The 19,775-nt window shown below is 42.6% G+C and overlaps 1 protein-coding gene across 7 annotated transcripts in view; it reads right to left on the bottom strand.

Annotated features, from left to right (window-relative positions):
* The window catches only part of LOC110490148 (lysine-specific demethylase 5A), a 43,953-nt gene that overhangs the window by 11,969 nt on the left and 12,209 nt on the right, over window positions 1-19,775 (bottom strand). For 4 of the 7 annotated variants that reach the window (XM_021563348.2, XM_036944442.1, XM_021563350.2 and 1 more), the window contains exons 7-21: window positions 16,633-16,727; window positions 16,259-16,426; window positions 15,083-15,202; window positions 14,674-14,832; window positions 14,229-14,410; window positions 7,448-7,610; window positions 4,993-5,112; window positions 3,806-4,000; window positions 3,353-3,534; window positions 2,254-2,378; window positions 1,952-2,102; window positions 1,527-1,647; window positions 1,182-1,358; window positions 871-1,049; window positions 387-543 (exon numbers count right to left, since the gene is read on the bottom strand). In XM_021563348.2, the coding sequence (XP_021419023.2) occupies window positions 387-543; window positions 871-1,049; window positions 1,182-1,358; window positions 1,527-1,647; window positions 1,952-2,102; window positions 2,254-2,378; window positions 3,353-3,534; window positions 3,806-4,000; window positions 4,993-5,112; window positions 7,448-7,610; window positions 14,229-14,410; window positions 14,674-14,832; window positions 15,083-15,202; window positions 16,259-16,426; window positions 16,633-16,727 (2,294 nt within the window). The remainder of the gene's footprint in view (window positions 1-386; window positions 544-870; window positions 1,050-1,181; window positions 1,359-1,526; window positions 1,648-1,951; window positions 2,103-2,253; window positions 2,379-3,352; window positions 3,535-3,805; window positions 4,001-4,992; window positions 5,113-7,447; window positions 7,611-14,228; window positions 14,411-14,673; window positions 14,833-15,082; window positions 15,203-16,258; window positions 16,427-16,632; window positions 16,728-19,775) is intronic. The other 3 variants (XM_021563349.2, XM_021563351.2, XM_021563352.2) reach the window with 2 other exon arrangements.

Raw genomic sequence — 19,775 nt, 5'->3', positions numbered from 1 at the left:
GACCAAACCCAGACGCTATAGCGCGATGGGACAAGGAAATCTCGGGCGGCCAAACCCTCCCCTAACGACGCTGGGCCAATTGTGCGCCACCTCATTGTTCTCCTGGTCACGGCCGGCAGTGACACAGCCTGGGATCGAACTCAGGGCTGAAGTGACACCTCAAGCACTGCAATGCAGTTCCTTAGACCGCTGCGCCACTCGCTTAAAAATCTTTCAACAAATTGATGAAAACCTAGCTAACGTAAGCTTTTAACAAATGAGCAAGCCGTTCCATTGCGTATAAACAGAGCAGAGCGCATCACATACAAATATTTAGTGATGCCTGCCTATACTGTAGCTACATCTGTATCACATCACAAATTGAATCTATACTCATCAGTAATTACCGTGTGACGCGACACTACCTGAATGGCATCCACCTTGGCACTCCACTCCTTGGCCTTGTGCAGAGCCTCTCGGAGGGCCAGGACATTGGGCAGGTAGGCCGGGATGTTCCTGGCCTCTATCACAATGTTCTCTAGGGTTAGCATGCTGTGCCGAGGCCTGGGGGAGGAGAGACAAGAAATAATGGATTTAGAAAAATTAATCTCACAGGCATCCTTTGATGCAATATGCTAAACAGGAATTGGGTCACATTCAGAATGGGTAAAATGTTTTGAAACTGAGTGAAACTACCTGAACTTGTCCAGTAAGACCAATTTGTTAAACATTTTTGCGAAGGTGTACACTATTGAACGCGACCCAAGCATATGACACCAAAGCTATAGGCAGGTGACTTAAGAACAGCATTATCATATTCGCATTTACCTGGCCTGTAAGGCAGATGAGAGAACTGTCCTATAGGTATGTAATGTGTATCTTCATCATTACCTGGCCTGTAGGCATGCGCGGGCCTTGTCCTCCCATCTCTCTGACACAGTGAGTATCTCCTGCAACTCAGTCATGGCCTTCTCCACAGCATGGTGTGGTGCCAGCCCCACCCCAGAGTCTATCAGCCGCTTCATCAGCTCCAGGGTCACCCGATGGGGCTCTGCCAGCATCACACGCACCTAATCATAACAAAACGTTTCAATTGAATATTATTCCACTCCCAGAAAACAATTTTAGACTGCTGAAGAAACCACACAAACAAACAAACTGAGGTAAAAAAACGAATGTACAATAATATCATCAGTCATCACCTCATCCAGCCAGCGGGCCTGCTGCAGCTCCTGTTTGAGCCTGGGCAGCTCAGGTAGTTCCACATCCAGACCTCCACCCAGGTCTAGCAGGGCCTGCAGCTTGGAGGAGTCAGGCAGCTCGTCAGCCAGGGCTAGCTGGGCTCTCTCATGGAAATCCTCCACGTTCTCTAGTAACTCCTGGGGGAGGGAGGGAGGGATATGGTGTTATATACTAACAATCAAAGAATACTGGTTTGGGGACAGGTCAACTTCAGTGATGTAATACAAATAGAGTAGGATGTCAGAGGAGGAGAATTCCCGTACATCTCTTAATAATGGCCAGTGACTATTATGTTTGGGACTTACTTTGACCTGTCGAGCCTGTCCAATGACACAGGGCAGTTTGAACAGCTGCTCTACAAAGACCTTCAGCTCCTCCACTGTCAGCTTGTTACGAGTCCTGCTGCTCTCTGGACGCTGCCTGGTACTGGAATACAGAGAGATATACTTTGAGTTGATTTATTACTCACAGGTAGGGGTATAAACGTTAAAATGGTGCTTGAGGTTATGTCCCGATGTGCGACCCTTCTCCCAAAGTGCGCACTAGCACACTCTCCCTCACAGATTCTTTGGTGTAAAAACAAAGGAGAATGCTTGCACCGATCCAATGTTTTTAATTCCATGGTGTGGAGTGTGCAAATACACAATTCAGAAGAAGAGAACAGGGACATAAACTTCAGTGTGACATAACAGCGGCGTGTGTGTGTGTGTGTATCTTGTACTCTAAGGACCTGTGTCTCTGCTTGCGGCTGAGCAGTAGCTGGGCCACAGAGGAGCAGGTTTCGGCCTCCTTCACCATTTCTCTCAGCCGACGGAACAGACTGTTCTCTGGGTACTTCCTGTCCTCTGCATCCTCCAGAAGAACCTTCAACTCTATCAGGTCTGACAAAGGGAGAGGGACAGAGACACAGACAGGAGAGCAAGAAATATAAGAATAGAGGAGAGAGCAACATGAGGCATGGGGAATCATAGTACAATTGTTCTAATATTGTGCAGAGTATTTCCGCCTTTACAATATAGATAGTCCACCTACCTTTCTTGTTCTTGTGGTCAGCAGCTAAGGCCTCAGTGACCCGCTTGGCCCAGGTGTCATAGGACTGGGCTCTGGACTTCACCCCATACAGCATGGAGGGAAACTCCTCCAGATCATAACGGTAGCTGGAATACAAAGAGACAGAGGAGCGTCAGCACCTATTTAATATTGATTGCGCTATGGGGTTAGTGACCCAGATTAAGCCTATTCATAAATTTAAAAAACTACTTTCAGTGGAGATGAGATTTATTCTGGGCCACAGTCCCCAAGTCCAGAACAGAATATGGGAGGCACACAGTACTACAGAGCCATGACTACATGGAACTCTATTCCACATCAAGTAACTGTAAATTTAGATAAAATTTAGATACAAAAAAACAGAAGAAAAAAAATGAAACAGCAGGGACTGTGAAGCAACACAAAATTGGCACAGACACACACAAACACGATAACATTCACATGGATTTAGTACTGTAGATATGTGGTAGTGGTGGAGTAGGGGCCTGAGGGCACACAGTGTGTTGTGAAATCTATGAAAATATTGTAGCGTTTTAAAATTGTATAAACTGCCTTCATTTTGCTGGACCCCAGGAAGAGTGTCTGCTGCTTTGGTAGGAACTAATGGGGATCCATAATAAATACAAATGCATCCAAGTCCTCACTGATGCATTGACAGGTAAAAACCACTGTCATTAATCAATGGGCTCTTATGGGGGCTTCTGAGCAGTACAGAGTTCATAACTACTTTACATCATTCATCCATTAATTCCGTGTCACCAGAGACACTTGTAACTCCTTAAATTAATGTATTCACTCACTCAAAAACCAACCCACTCACCCACCCAAAAACCAACCCTCTCTCCGTAATAGAGCTGGGATGATAAAAATTATCGACACCGACCATACCAATCACTTATCGTTCATTAAGATAAGTAGCCTATATGTAAAGTTTGAAATGAAATAAGTTTGTTGACATGGGTGATTCTTAATAGGACAATTGATAGCTACAACCATTAACCTAGTAGTAGTACAACAGATAATAAAAACTGGCGCACATTCTTATGAACTTATGTCCATATCACCCAGCTGTACTCCTTACCGTAGACACTTGTTTCCCAGGGGACAGTCACAGAGTTCCTTGGCGTGGTGCAGACAGACTAGACGCTCTGGGCTGCAGGGACACGTCAGAGCCGACAGGAAACATGTGGTCTTACACTTCTGACACTGACGCTCGTCATCAGGGACCAACTCAAACACCTCCTGCTCCGAGGACAGCACACCCTGCAGTCACGGAGGGAAATCGCAATCAGAAAACAATCCACTTTAACTAGAGTGGGAGGACGAATGTGAAATTACATAATTGATTCACTTTTGGAATGTTCATTTGAAATATATCTTTGGGATTGTGTGATGTCAACATTGTTGTATCATCATAATGTATTCAAGTAAACCCCGCTTGCATTACTTCACCCTCTCTGTCCATCCTGTAAAGTTTTCCTAAAATGGCAAAAAGTTGTTTATATAGAAATCCCCATTGGGCCCTGTCCCTCACCATCTCCTGCACGGACTTTCTGAGCCGTGTCTCTTCCTCCATCATCTCTCCCATCTCTCTGAAGACTGCAGCAGCCAGCTCCACATCCAGGCTCTCGGGGTCGGCAGCCATCTTGCACAGCAGCTCCTCGTGGGAGAAGACACAGTAGCGGTGGAGCCGCCGGTAGTGGGCCACACACTGACGACCCATCGGGAGCTGGGAGGGAACAGAGACACAAAGAGAGAGAAGAGAGAGAGACAGAATGTCAAAGTCTTTAATCGATTCCTTGGATCTTTTCTCCTAGCCTCCTCGAAATATCAAGGAGAAGCAAAGAGAACATTGGAGGGGGAATATCTAAGATGATAGTTTCACCAAGACAGCATTGCGGCCAGTAAAAAACGTATAAAATACTTGACTTAAAATAATTAAATTAAGCTCCCAACGTGGCTTGGGCAGTATACCGGGGTATTTGGATATAGCCACGTGATGGTTTTCCAATACCATCAATAGCATTGAAATAACTTTTTGGTTTTTGTTTGTTTTTTAATTGAAAATTTGAAGCTACTTAAATAAATACCTGCAGTCAACGTGCGCAATATGTTAGGAGATAAAGAAGATTGCGCTCTGCCATTTCACTAGTCACATAATTTCTCATTATGAAGCGTAACGGTAGTCCCCAGTCACGTTGTGTTTGTTTGCCTTGTGAGTCACTGTTGTGCAGCATGCACCAGGTGATCTAGTTAGAGCATAAAATTCATGGCTTAATGTTTGCCAGCTAGATATCATAACTAAGTTAACTGTCTAGAATATGCTAAAAGCTCTTGCAGTTGTGCATATGGTTTGCTAATTTAGTAGCTAGTTGGCTAAGTGGTTAGCTTCTTACAAAATCAAGCATTCACTTAGTAACAGCAGAGAATCCCCTCCTGGATCAAAAGCCTTGCTGTCTAAAACTAGTTTTATTGCGCTCGTTAGCATTCACTACGGGATTTTACATGTACTTGTTAGCATTGCTAACCTTCAGATTAAAGAGAATCAGTTGGGTTTGAAAACAGTCCTGGTATTACCGAATCTCCCAGTATGGCACAAGGTCGGTATGAAGGTATGATAATCTGGATACAGCCCAAACCAACTTCCAATTTCAAAATTCAAATTCAACATTCTGGTAATATTTGTTAAAACACAAACACTTGTTAAAACTTTAAACCCACCCAGTCTGCGGTACAGAAGTTGACAGCCTCAGCAAAGTTGTATCCCTGGTTGAAGCCACTGTGGTAGGCTCTGGGAAAAGTCACCACAAATTCCCCTGCACACTGGTTGGTCCGGAAAACCTGAGTGGTATAAACACACACCAGTAAGACACAATGCAGACTTGATCTCGTAAAAGCAGTGTTGGTAAAAGTACTCAATTGTCATATTTGAGTAAAAGTAAACATACAGTGGGGCAAAAAAGTATTTAGTCAGCCACCAATTGTGCAAGTTCTCCCACTTAAAAAGATGAGGCCTATAATTTTAATCATAGGTACACTTCAACTATGACAGACAAAATGAGAAAAATCCAAAAAATTACATTGTAGGATTTTTTTATGAATTTATTTGCAAATTATGGTGGAAAATAAATATTTGGTTGATAAAAGTTTCTCAATACTTTGTTATGTACCCTTCGTTGGCAATGACAGAGGTCAAACGTTTTCTGTAAGTTTTCACACACTGTTGCTGGTATATTGGCCCATTCCTCATGCAGATCTCCTCTAGAGCAGTGATGTTTTGGGGCTGTTGCTGGGCAACACAGACTTTCAACTCCCTCCAAAGATTTTCTATGGGGTTGAGATCTGGAGACTGGCTAGGCCACTCCAGGACCTTGAAATGCTTCTTACGAAGCCACTCCTTCGTTGCCCGGGCAGTATGTTTGGGATCATTATCATGCTGAAAGACCCAGCCACGTTTCATCTTCAATGCCCTTGCTGATGGAAGGAGGTTTTCACTCAAAATCTCACGATACATGGCCCCATTCATTCTTTCCTTTACACGGATCAGTCGTCCTGGTCCCTTTTCAGAAAAACAGCCCCAAAGCATGATGTTTCCACCCCCATGCTTCACAGTAGGTATGGTGTTCTTTGGATGAAACTCAGCATTCTTTGTCCTCCAAACACGACAAGTTTAATTTTTACCAAAAAGTTATATTTTGGTTTCATCTGACCATATGACATTCTCCCAATCTTCTTCTGGATCATCCAAATGCTCTCTAGCAAACTTCAGACGGGCCTGGACATGTACTGGCTTAAGCAGGGGGACACGTCTGGCACTGCAGGATTTGAGTCCCTGGCGGCGTAGTGTGTTACTGATGGTAGGCTTTGTTACTTTGGTCCCAGCTCTCTGCAGGTCATTCACTAGGTCCCCCAGTGTGGTTCTGGGATTTTTGCTCACCGTTCTTGTGACCATTTTGACCCCACAGGGTGAGATCTTGCGTGGAGCCCCAGATCGAGGGAGATTATCAGTGGTCTTGTATGTCTTCCATTTCCTAATAATTGCTCCCACAGTTGATTTCTTCAAACCAAGCTGCTTACCTATTGCAGATTCAGTCTTCCCAGCCTGGTGCAGGTCTACAATTTTGTTTCTGGTGTCCTTTGACAGCTCTTTGGTCTTGGCCATAGTGGAGTTTGGAGTGTGACTGACTGACAGGTTGTGGACAGGTGTCTTTTATACTGATAACAAGTTCAAACAGGTGCCATTAATACAGGTAACAAGTGGAGGACAGATGAGCCTCTTAAAGAAGAAGTTACAGGTCTGTGAGAGCCAGAAATCTTGCTTGTTTGTAGGTGACCAAATACTTATATTCCACCATAATTTGCAAATAAATTAATTACAAATCCTACAATGTGATTTTCTGGATTTTTTTTCTCATTTTGTCTGTCATAGTTCAAGTGTACCTATGATGAAAATTACAGGCCTCATCTTTTTAAGTGGGAGAACTTGCACAATTGGTGGCTGACTAAATACTTTTTTGCCCCACTGTAGCTAATAGAAAATGACTTGAGTAGAAGTATTTGGTTTTACATATACTCAAATATAAAAACTAAATGTAATTGAAAAATATACTTAAGTATCTAGAGTTAAAGTAAAAGTATAAATCATTTCAAATTTCTTATATTAAGCAAAACAGACGGCACAGTCCTTGTTTTTTTATTTTATTTATGGCTAGCCAGGGGTACACTACAAAACGCAGACATAATTTACAAAATTAAGCATTTGTGTTTAGTGAGTCTGCCAGATCAGAGGCAGTAGGGATGTTCGCTTGATAAGTGAGTGAGAACTGGACCATTTTCCTGTCCTGCTAAGCAAAAACGTAACAAGTACTTTTGGGTCAGGGAAAATGTACGGAGTAAAAAGTAAACCATTTTCAAAAGTAGTCCAAAATATGAAAAGTACAGATAGCCCAAAAAATGACTTAAGTAGCACTATGAAGTATTTTTACTTAAGTACCTCACAATACTGCGTAAAAAGGGGATAGGGGCAGTATGATTCAAGCATCCAGGATCAGATCCCCACCCCTGTCCATATAAACATATTCATTGAGATCCAACTGGCAAAACTGTTCCTAGATCAACACTCGTACTCTGAATCACTTGATACGTATGGCCACTGATGAAAACACACACTACATACAGGCACGCCGTGCTCCATGAGGACGTTGGGATTCATGATGGTGACAAGCTGGTGCAGCAGGTCAGGCTGAGAGTCAAACAGCTCTGGGGCCAGCTTCTTCATCACGGACTCCAGCTGCTCTGCCGCGTGGGCCGGGACACCATACCACGTCTTAGGCTCCCCCCTGGAGAGAGAGGCAGAGAGAAAGCATGAGAGGCAGAAAGAGCGCGAGAGGCAGAGAGCGAGAGGGGCAGAGAGCAAGACACAACAAATCAAGAATTGATTAATTTCTTCAGAAACACGTTGATCTGACAGTGATCTGACAATGGTGTCTGTGGTCTGACAGTGAATGCACTAATGGAGGAGGGGTCAATGTCAGTGATGGCAAAATCGACAACATTTGTCCCAAGAGCTGAGCAGTAAGTAAACCGACCTAGAGTCCCCTCTGATTCAACCATTAAGCATGTACAGGCCTAAGGCTCGACAGAGATGCACTAACATTCTAGAGCAATATTGCCATAATTGGGCCCTGGCAGTACATTTCCAAAAAATTAAAATCATTATTTTCTAAAACAAAAAAACAGATGTCAGAAACACAAATATAACTTCACCCTGAACACCACCATAATTGAACACACAAAAAATTACACCAACCTTGGACTGACCATATCTGCATCGTGAAACTTTAATATGGTCCGACCAATCTGATTCCACGCTCCAAGACTGCTTCCATCACGTGGACTGGGATATGTTTCGTACTGCGTCAGACAACAACATTGACGAATACGCTGATTCGGTGAGCGAGTTCATTAGAACGTGCGTTGAAGATGTCGTTCCCATAGCAACGATTAAAACATTCCCAAACCAGAAACCGTGGATTGATGGCAGCATTCGCGTGAAACTGAAAGCGCGAACCACTGCTTTTAATCAGGGCAAGGTGGCCAGAAACATGACCTAATACAAACAGTGTAGCTATTCCCTCCGCAAGGCAATCAAACAAGCTAAGCGTCAGTATAGAGACAAAGTAGAGTCGCAATTCAACGGCTCAGACACAAGAGGTATGTGGCAGGGTCTACAGTCAATCACGGATTACAAAAAGAAAACCATCCCAGTCACGGACCAGGATGCCTTGCTCCCAGGCAGACTAAATAACTTTTTTGCCCGCTTTGAGGACAATACAGTGCCACTGACACGGCCCGCAACCAAAACATGCGGACTCTCCTTCACTGCAGCCGAGGTGAGTAAAACATTTAAACGTGTTAACCCTCGCAAGGCTGCAGGCCCAGACGGCATCCCTAGCAGCGCCCTCAGAGCATGCGCAGACCAGCTGAATGGTGTGTTTACGGACATTTTCAATCGATCCCTATCCCAGTCTGCTGTTCCCACATGCTTCAAGAGGGCCACCATTGTTCCTGTTCCCAAGAAAGCTAAGGTAACTGAGCTAAACGACTACCACTTCCGTCATCATGAAGTGCTTTGAGAGACTAGTCAAGGACCATATCACCTCCACCCTACCTGACACCCTAGACCAACTCCAATTTGCTTACCGCCCAAATAGATCCACAGACGATGCAATCTCAACCACACTGCCCTAACCCATCTGGACAAGAGGAATACCATAGTACCCTCCAAACTCGTCATCAAGCTCGAGACCCTGGGTCTCGACCCCGCCCTGTGCAACTGGGTCCTCAACAGTGGGGCCCCACAAGGGTGCGTTCTGAGCCCTCTCCTGTACTCCCTGTTCACCCACGACTGCGTGGCCACGCACGCCTCCAACTCAATCATCAAGTTTGCGGACGACACTACAGTGGTAGGCTTGATTACCAACAACGACGAGACGGCCTACAGGGAGGAGGTGAGGGCCCTCGGAGTGTGGTGTCCGGAAAATAACCTCACACTCAACGTCAACAAAACTAAGGAGATGATTGTGGACTTCAGGAAACAGCAGAGGGAACACCCCCCTATCCACATCGATGGAACAGTAGTGGAGAGGGTAGTAAGTTAAGTTCCTCGGCGTACACATCACTGACAAACTGAATTGGTCCACCCACACAGACAGCATCGTGAAGAAGGCGCAGCAGCGCCTCTTCAACCTCAGGTGGCTGAAGAAATTCAGCTTGTCACCAAAAGCACTCACAAACTTCTACCGATGCACAATCGAGAGCATCCTGTCGGGCTGTATCACCGCCTTGTACGGCAACTGCTCCGTCCACAACCGTAAGGCTCTCCAGAGGGTAGTGAGGTCTGCACAACGCATCACCGGGGGCAAACTACCTGCCCTCCAGGACACCTACATCACCCGATGTCACAGGAAGGCCATAAAGATCATCAAGGACAACAACAACCACCCGAGCCACTGCCTGTTCACCCCGCTATCATCCAGAAGGCGAGGTCAGTACAGGTGCATCAAAGCTGGGACAGAGAGACTGAAAAACAGCTTCTATCTCAAGGCTTCAGACTGTTAAACAGCCACCACTAACATTGAGTGGCTGCTGCCAACACACTGACTCAACTCCAGCCACTTTAATAATGGGAATTGATGGGAATTGATGTAAAATATATCACTAGCCACTTTAAACAATGCTACTTAATATAATGTTTACATACCCTGCATTATTTCTCATATGTATACGTGTATACTGTACTCTATATCATCTACTGCATCTTTATGTAATTCATGTATCACTAGCCACTTTAAAAACTATGCCACTTTGTTTACATACTTCTCATATGTATATACTGTACTCGATACCATCTACTGCATCTTGCCTTATGCCGCTCTGTACCATCACTCATTCATATATCTTTATGTACATATTCTTTATCCCTTTACACTTGTGTGTATAAGGTAGTAGTTTTGGAATTGTTAGCTAGATTACTCGTTGGTTATTACTGCATTGTCAGAACTAGAAGCACAAGCATTTCGCTACACTCGCATTAACATCATGTATATGTGACAAATAAAAATTTGATTTGATATGGCAGCGAATGCACTCAAAGAAAAGGCATTGTATGCAATAAAAATGAAATTATTCAAAATCAATTAATTAATTAGAATTTGGCCATAAAATTTGACAGTGTAATCCAATCAATAGCTCTTTACGGAAGTAAAGTTTGGGGGCCACTCAAACTGGAATTTAAAATGTGGGACAAACATCCAATTGAAGCCCTACATGCAGAATTCTGTCAGAAAAATCTACAAGTCCCTAGAAATACACCAACTAATGTATGTAGGGCAGAATTGGGCCACCTTCCAGTAGTAATGAAAATACAGAAAAGAACATTACATTTTTGGCTACATCTAAATTCAAATCCGAATTCAAGTATGCAATTTTAAGCACTTAAAACCCAAGAGGTGAGCTCAGAAACGAGCCCTCTCAGTCAGCTGATGTTGGACCTAACCAACCAAGCTGACACCAGCAGTGCTTCAAAAGAAAGAATTCCAATAAACAAAATCATGGAACCAATCAAAGGACTCATATTTACAACAGTGGAAAAACGAAACAAAACCCAAAGCGTACTAAATTGCTATCTGACCCTAAACAGAGAATATGAATTGGCTGATTATCTCTACTCTGTCAGAGACACGAATCAGAGACAGACCCTTACCAAGTACAGGATGAGTGACCATCAATTGGCAGATATAAAAAGACATGGCTACCCAAAGAGGAGCGTGTATGTGATAACTGCATGACAGGGGAGGTAGAGACAGAGATGCACTTTCTCCTTTACTGTGATAAATATTCCTCACAAAGAGATTCATTATTCACAGAAATGGCGACATTTAATCCAAAATTTAACTTATTAAACCCAGAGGAAAAACTCAAAATACTCATGTGCGAAGGAGCAATGGCTTCTCTTGCATCCAAATATGCATTTGCTTGCCATAGCCTGAGGGACACTGAATAATAACATCTGCATAGTAAGCAGTAACTTACTTATTATTAGTATTATTGTTGTTTATCATTCCAAATAGTAGTGGTATGAGTGGTAGGGTGATGGTAATGATAGCAGTTTAGTGATGGTGGTGGTAGTAGTAGTAGTAGTAATGATGAAGATAGTTGTAGTACTGATGTAATGGTGAAGATGATAGTTATTTAGTTATAGTTTCATTTTCCATGTTTAGCTTTTCATATTTATTACATTTCTACTATATTGTTATTTTTGTATTTTATTTTGTATTATTATTTACTGTTTTATATTATTTGTTATTGTTTATAATTGTATTACAATGTATATTGTATAAGTTGTTGCTTTGGAAATAATGACAATGTTTTTCATGCCAATAAAGCACCTTGAATTTCAATGAGAGAGAGACAGAGACCGACAGAGAGACAGACCGAGAAAGACCGAGAAAGATTTTATTTTTATTGAATTACTGACCAGGAGCTCTAAGAAACTTCAGGCCCTCAAATTTAGAAAAGCATGCAGACCTGATGGCATCCTAAATGAGATGCTCAAACTCACTAGTGCAACATTTTAATTGGCTATATTAAAACCTCTTAGGGATAGGCGGGACGCAAATGTCTCAACTGGCCAATTGACAGGGAGAATGCAGAGCGCCAGATTCAAATAAAATGCTATAAAATTCAAACTTTCATTAAATCACACATGTAAAATACTCAATTAAAGCTACACTCGTTGTGAATCCAGCCAACATGTCAGATTTTAAAAATGCTTTTTGGCAAAAGCATAAGAAGCTATTATCTGATAGCCTGCACCATCTGCACCAGTAGTGAACAAAGGAGCTAGCATATTTCAACCCTGCAGGCGCTACACAAAACGCTGAAATAAAATATAAAACATGCATTACCTTTGACAAGCTTCTTTTGTTGGCACTCCAATATGTCCCATAAACATCACAATTGGTCATTTTATTTGAGTAATTCCGTCCATATATATCCAAAATGTCCATTTATAAAGCGCGTTTGATCCAGAAAAAAACTGCTTACAAAAAAATAATAATAATAATAATCTGAACAGTTAGTCCTCGGGGTTTTGCCCCGAGGAATCAAGGACTCATAACCCCAATCTTTAAGAACAGCACATGGCCTACAGCAGAGCCTGGATCTGCTAGAGCAGTACTGCCAGACCTTGGCCCTGGCAGTAAACTCCAAAAAGACAAAAATAATGATTTTCCAGAGAAGATCCAGAGCCAGTCCTCAATTGGTACAAAATATTTAAAGTACTGCACACACTACAAATACTTAGGTTTAAAAATAAGCTCAACTGGACATCTTAATGAGGCAGTGAATGAACTGAGAAAGCACAAAGGGAATTCTACGCCATTAAAAAGCCAATTCAAATTGAAATACCTATTAAAATTTTGCTAAAACTAATTGAATGTCATTGAACCAATTGCACTTTATGGCAGCAAGGTGTGGGGGTCCACTTGCAAAACACGATTTCATCAAATGGGACAAACACCCCATTGAAAACCTGCATGCAGAGTACTATAAGATTCTACTACATGTCCAGAGGAAAACTACAAACAATGCATGCAGGGCAGAATTAGGCCAATATCCACTAATAATAAAACTAAAAAAAGAGCAAATAAGTTTTGGAAACATCTACAATACAGTGACCCCCTCTCATATCACTACCAACCCTGCAATACCAAGAGCTGAGCAAAGAAAATAGTCCTCTCATCCAGCTGGTCCTGGGGCTGAGTTCACAAACCTGTTCTAATAACACACTGAGGCCTCAGTCCCCTCATCCAGCTGGTCCTGGGGCTGAGTTCACAAACCTGTTCTACTAACACACTGAGGCCTCAGTCCCCTCATCCAGCTGGTCCTGGGGCTGAGTTCACAAACCTGTTCTACTAACACACTGAGGCCTCAGTCCCCTCATCCAGCTGGTCCTGGGGCTGAGTTCACAAACCTGTTCTACTAACACACTGAGGCCTCAGTCCCCTCATCCAGCTGGTCCTGGGGCTGAGTTCACAAACCTGTTCTACTAACACACTGAGGCCTCAGGACCAGAACATCCAAACAATCAGAATAAACCAAATTATTACACAGTCAAAACAAAACTACATTGCTTATTGGGAAACACAAGCACAAAGCAAAATGCAGTGCTATCTGGCCCTAAATCGAAAGTACACTGTGGCTAACTATTTGACCATGGTTGCTGATCAAAACCTTAGAAAAACCTTGACAAAGTACAGACTCAGTGAGCACAGCCTTGTCATTGAGAAGGGTAGACACATGAAAACCTGGCTCCATGTAGAGGAAAGGCTGTGCAGCCACTGCACAACAGCAGAACCTGAGAAAGAGCTGCATTTCCTGACAAAATGTGAAAAATATAAAACAATTAGAGTGTCATTTCCCCAAATTTGAAACCCTTATTCAAGGTTTATTGTTATTGTTCAATGTATGTTTATTTTGACCCTTGGTTATTGTTGTTACTGTTGTCCCATTGACAATTTTGATTCTCATTTTTTTTCATATTGTAAATATCCAAAATAAGCATTTGCAATATTTACATTGTTACGTCATGCCAATAAATTACATTTTCAGACGAACAGACGGGCAGACAGACGGGCAGAGAGAGAGAGAGGGAGAGGGGCAGACAGGCACAGAAGACAGTCAGAAGAATGAAGATGGGAGTACAATTGTATCTACGACCCATTGCAACATTGTATATGGTTTACATTGTTTAGTACATGTGTTTGTCGGTCTCTTCCCACTGAGGACTGTGTTAAGAAATTTTATGTATGTCCTTTGGACTAAAATAAACAGTATTACTCAATATTTGGGCAAGCGGTCGATTTAGGACAAGGCATTTCTGTTTGTTACTTTACCAGTGCAGGAAGTTGATGGAGTAGCTCCAGTGGTCCTCGATGTGCCAGCAGAATGAGGAGAAGCACATGCCCACGTAGAGCCAGGGCACCTTCATGCCAGAGATATCCACGTTTATGTGGGTAAGGACCGACTGCTCCAAAACTGGCATGTTGTTCAGGTTCCAGCCTGAGTTGGCGTACTCCTACAGAAGAACAAGACAGAGGTGATGGAAGTTACTTACTGGTCAAAAGTAACTTAAAAGCCGTTAAGGGCGTGGATTTCATACCGTAGCTCTTTCTCAATCTTAGCACGATCCCTTGTGTCCTCTCTCTACTCCATAAAAGGCATTAGAGGACAAGGTCCGAATGTAGGAACAACGGATCTTCACCTCCAATGCGTTTTGAAAAGGCGGCGAAAGACTAACGAGAAAGAGCCTGGGTCCTTTGTCCAAGTTGGTGCAGTTACCTCTTGGTCTCCCAGCAGCCGTCTCTTGCCGTCCCTGACAGGGAAGCCACTGCCCACCTCCTTAGAGCTGATGTCAGCTCCATACTCCACAATGACATCCTCCTCGATGGAGCTCACCAGACGCCAGAACTCCTTCTCCACCAGCTCTGTCGGCACCATCTGGGGGTGCAGAGAAAGGAGAATACAAACACATGCATTGTTTACATGTGATTGGACATTAGTGGGAGAGAAAGGTTAGATGTTCAACTTCAAACATGAAGGATGAAAACATCACCCAAAGAAAGTGGGTCGACAGCATCTGACTTGATTTTGAGATACAGACCTAACCTGAACATATGTATTCCAAAAGCATAGATGTTTTTTGATTCTTGCCTATAACTCAAGGTGACCGTTTGATTTTGATACGTACGTGCACGGGCATGTTGAAGTAGTCTGACTTGAAGTGGTCAGCCATCTCTCCAAAGCTCTGGAGGGTGTACTCCCTCACGGCTTGCTCAAAGCCAAACGCCTCCCGCGGCTTACTGCACTCCTGTAGGGTGAAACGGGGTGAGACGGCCAGTGACAAAACATCATCCTATCCCTTAGTCCTCAACATGATATGTACAGAACCAGGCAAAAGTTTGGACACCTACTCATTCAAGGGTTTTTCTTTATTTTTACTATTTTTTACATTGTAGAATAATAGTGAATACATCAAAACTATGAAATAAAACATGGAATCAGGTAGTATCCAAAACAAATAAAAAGTGTTAAACAAATCAAAATATATTTTATATTTGAGATTCTGCACACTTTGCACACTCCTGGAATGCTTTTTCAACAGTCTTGAAGGAGTTCCGACATATGCTGAGCACTTGTTGGATGCTTTTCCTTCACTCTGTGGTTCAGCTCATCCCAAACCATCTCAATTGGGTTGAGGTCGGGTGAATGTGGAGGCCAGGTCATCTGATGCAGCACTCCATCACTCTCCCGCTTGGACAAATATTCCTTACACAGCCTGGAGGTGTTGGGGCATAGTACTGTTGAATAACAAATGACAGTCCCAATAAGCACAAACCAGATTGGATGGCGTATCGCTGCAGAATGCTGTGGTAGCCATGTTGGTTAAGTGTGCCTTGAATTCTAAATAAATCACAGACAGTGTCACCAGCAAAGCACTCCCACACCATCACACCTCCTCCTTCACGGTAAGAACCCCACATGCAGAGATCATCCGTTCACCTACTCTGAGTCTCACAAAGACATTTGTGAGACTTTGTGAGAATTTGACCATGAAGGCCTGATTAATGCAGTCTCCTCTGAACAGTTGATGTTGAGATATGTCTGTTACATGAACTCTGTGAAGCATTTATATGGGCTGCAGTCAGAGGTGCAGGTAACTCTATTGAACTTATCCTCTGCAGCAGAGGTAATTGTGAGTCTTCCATTGCCTGTCGCAATGTTTCCAAAAGGGACACAATAAAGACATAATTATAACTCAAACAACTTCTGCAAAAACCTTCCATCAAGTCAGCTGTCATGTATGTTTCTCAAGTGAGGAATCGGCTTCGGAGTGGGTAGTGGAAGAGTCACCAGAGCTCCATACCTCAGCGACACACTTGGGGCATCGCCAGTCCCCCTTGGGGACATCCTGTAGGGGCGGAATCAGACAGAAGGTGTGGTAGCTATCATCACAGCCGTCACACAGCAGGAGGCGATCCTCCTCGTCGCCTCGCCCACACATCAGGCACATGTACAGGTCAATCTGGGGGATCTAGAACAGGAAATACAGAACAATAATAATCAGTCAAATGATTACATTCAAAAAGTGGTCCATGCAACTAACTAGTGATTCATTTGTAAGTGAGTAGAACAGGACAATACAGACAGAAAAAAAGTGGAAATCAACTCACACTTACAAAATTTAGATTATAGAATAATAGACAGACACACATGAGGAAGTTAACTGGTGACACTCACAAAGTTGACCTCCAGGGTCTCCTTGCGTGGTCGCATCTTAATGGCAAAGGCCTGGGCCTTCAGGTGACGCTGCTTCTTATTCAACCCATCTTCTTCTCATGTAACACAAGAGAATAGAATTGTTCCAATAACGAGCTGAGGAAATTGACATTACACAACTTTTATCCCCCCCCCCCCCCCAAAAAAAAAAAGAGGAAAAAAACATTACACACTAATTATGCTCCAAAACATTTAATGGGTATAGCAACCAACGTTTCGGCACAAAGTGCCTTCTTCAGGGTTGCATGGTAAATGATTGAACCAGGTTATGTAGACAAACAGTGAAATTAGTGCAGCCAATGAACAGTGAAGGGAGTATCATAGTAATTGAGGTAATGAGGGATGAACAAATGGAACTGTTAAAAAAAACTAATATTTTACAGCATGCCAAGATATAAATAATTGCTCGATGTATTCATCATCTTATGTCAACATGACTAGATATAATAGAAAAATCTTGGTCCACCGAGAGTAGTCTGTTCTTTCAACCAATCCATTGGTAGACAAAACAGTGTATTTTTACGTGTATAGACACACCCTGTTTGAATGAAATGCACAGAGCTTCTCTGGTGCTTTAAGCACACTACTGAAATAACAAACGACTCAAGAGGGATCCCAATGGCCACGCTGCGTTAAAGAAAATTACTGTGAGTGCGCCTGTGTGACTGGCACACGTTCTCACTCCTCTCCAGCGAGCAGGCACTACAGCACAGCAAGTGTTCATCGTGCTGTCCGTGCTGAAGCTGCAACATAATTACAGCCATTTAATGTCTTACTTGTTCCTCTGACTGAATACTTCTGTTACCAAAATTGTTTAGGAAAACAATTCCCTCTCTATTCCATCAACCCCTGCTCTGTTTACGCAATGCATTGCATCCACATGGCCAATAGGCCTGACCTATAGACGATCATAATCACATCAACAAATTGGTTAAAAACTGACAGCAAAATGGATGTGGAGGACAAACTTGAAAACGGGGGAATGTTTACTGGTTGCTCAGGAGGGAAAGGGAAAGTCGAATCTGTGGAAGACATTTGACTTAGTTGTGGAAACTACTGGAGATCCAGACAAAAGGAGGGTATAGGAGCAAGCATTGCATGAGTAGTGTGTGTCAAACAGGTGCTGTTAGATTACAATATAAATTGTTCTGCCCGTTTGGAACACTGTAAACACTAAATTAAATCATACCCGAGACTGTTAAAACAATGTAATTCTTTTTTTTAAACTTGTATTACAGCATAGCAAAGGTTTACAACAGCTGAATTTGAGAAATTGCTTTACCAAACATATTGCAGTAGCTTGAGGCTAGGTGCTCACAGAAATCAGTAGGCTATTAAACAAGACACTCAAAACAGGCAACAGAAGCAGGATCTGTCTTATTTCTGTAGATATATATGGATGATTTTTTTTTAAACAAGGCACATTTAACAGTTATGCTATTGATTATAGGCCTAATTAAGTTGGAGTTTACTCTTGCCTCAATTTTCATAGTCAATTAGAGCAAAAATTGTTTCCTCGTCTCTTCACTCCGCTGCTGCCTCCACCTCTTAGTTCACAACACCAATATGCTGGTTAACTACGCTATTATGCACATAGCAACATATAGGGAAAGGTGCCAATTCAACGACGCACTGAAGATTGCTTCAGAACGACAGACAGAAAACTATCCAGCCCGGGAGAAAACACATTTATCATAGTCAAATAGTGTTCACAAATGTTGCACCATTATTCTTACATAACATAACCATTTACAATTTCAGAAGAATGTCAGAGTGATGGACTGCGGGATCCCTATGGCTTCTGCAATGGATTAGTCCACTGAGGCATGTGAATCAAACAGCTGTCTTGTGCACAATAAGAATACAAATCTAGTTTTAGAATACCTACTCATTTAAGGGTTTTCATTTTGATCATTTTCTACATTGTAGAATAATAGTGAAGACATAAAAAAACTATGAAATAAGATATGGAATCATGTAGTAACCAAACAAGGTGTTTAACAAATCAAAATATATTTAAGATGATTCAAATAGCCACCCTTTGCCTTCATGACAGCTTTGCACACTCTTGGCATTCTCTCAACCAGCTTCATGGATGAGGTCACCAGTGGTGTAAATTAGTTAAGTACTACTTTAAAGTATTTTTACTTGAGTATCTGTACTTTTTATATTTGACAACTTTTACTTCACTCCTAATTAAAATAATGTACGTTTTACTCCATACATTTACCCTGACACCCAAATACATACATATTACATGTTGAATGCCTAGCAGGACAGGAAAATGATCCAATTCATGCACTTATCAAGAGAACATTTAAGAATAATGGAGGCCACTTTTGGATCTTCAATGCTCCAGATCTGTGCCTCGACACAATCCTGTCTTGGAGCCCTACAGACAATTCCTTTGACCAGAAAAAGTTTAATTTTAAAGTACTACTAAGTAGTTTTTGGGGTATCTGTATTTTATACACTGCTCAAAAAAATAATGGGAACCCTAAAATAACACATCCTAGATCTGAATGAACGAAATATTTGTATTAAATACTTTTCTTTACATAGTTGAATGTGCTGACAACAAAATCACACAGAAATTATCAATGGAGGAAATCAAATGTTTCAACCCATGGAGGTTGATTTGGAGTCACACTCAAAGTTAAAGTGGAAAACCACACTACAGGCTGATCCAACTTTGATGTAATGTCCTTAAAACAAGTCAAAATGAGGCCTAGTAGTGTGTGGCCTCCACGTGCCTGTATGACCTCCCTACAACGCCTGGGCATGCTCCTGATGAGGTGGCGGATGGTCTCCTGAGGGATCTCCTCCCAGACCTGGACTAAAGCATCCGCCAACTCCTGGACAGTCTGTGGTGCAACGTGGCGTTGGTGGATGGAGCGAGACCTGATGTCCCAGATGTGCTCAATTGGATTCAGGTCTGGGGAACGGGCGAGCCAGTCCATAGCATCAATGCCTTGCTCTTGCAGGAACTGCTGACACACTCCAGCCACATGAGGTCTAGCATTGTCTTACATTAGGAGGAACCCAGGGCCAACCGCACCAGCATATGGTCTCACAAGGGGTCTGAGGATCTCATCTTGGTACCT

The sequence above is a fragment of the Oncorhynchus mykiss genome, chromosome 15 (assembly GCF_013265735.2).
Source record: "Oncorhynchus mykiss isolate Arlee chromosome 15, USDA_OmykA_1.1, whole genome shotgun sequence".
Classification (NCBI taxonomy): domain Eukaryota; kingdom Metazoa; phylum Chordata; class Actinopteri; order Salmoniformes; family Salmonidae; genus Oncorhynchus; species Oncorhynchus mykiss.
Note: the sequence above shows the minus strand (reverse complement) of the source record. Positions and strands in the feature narration are given on the sequence as shown.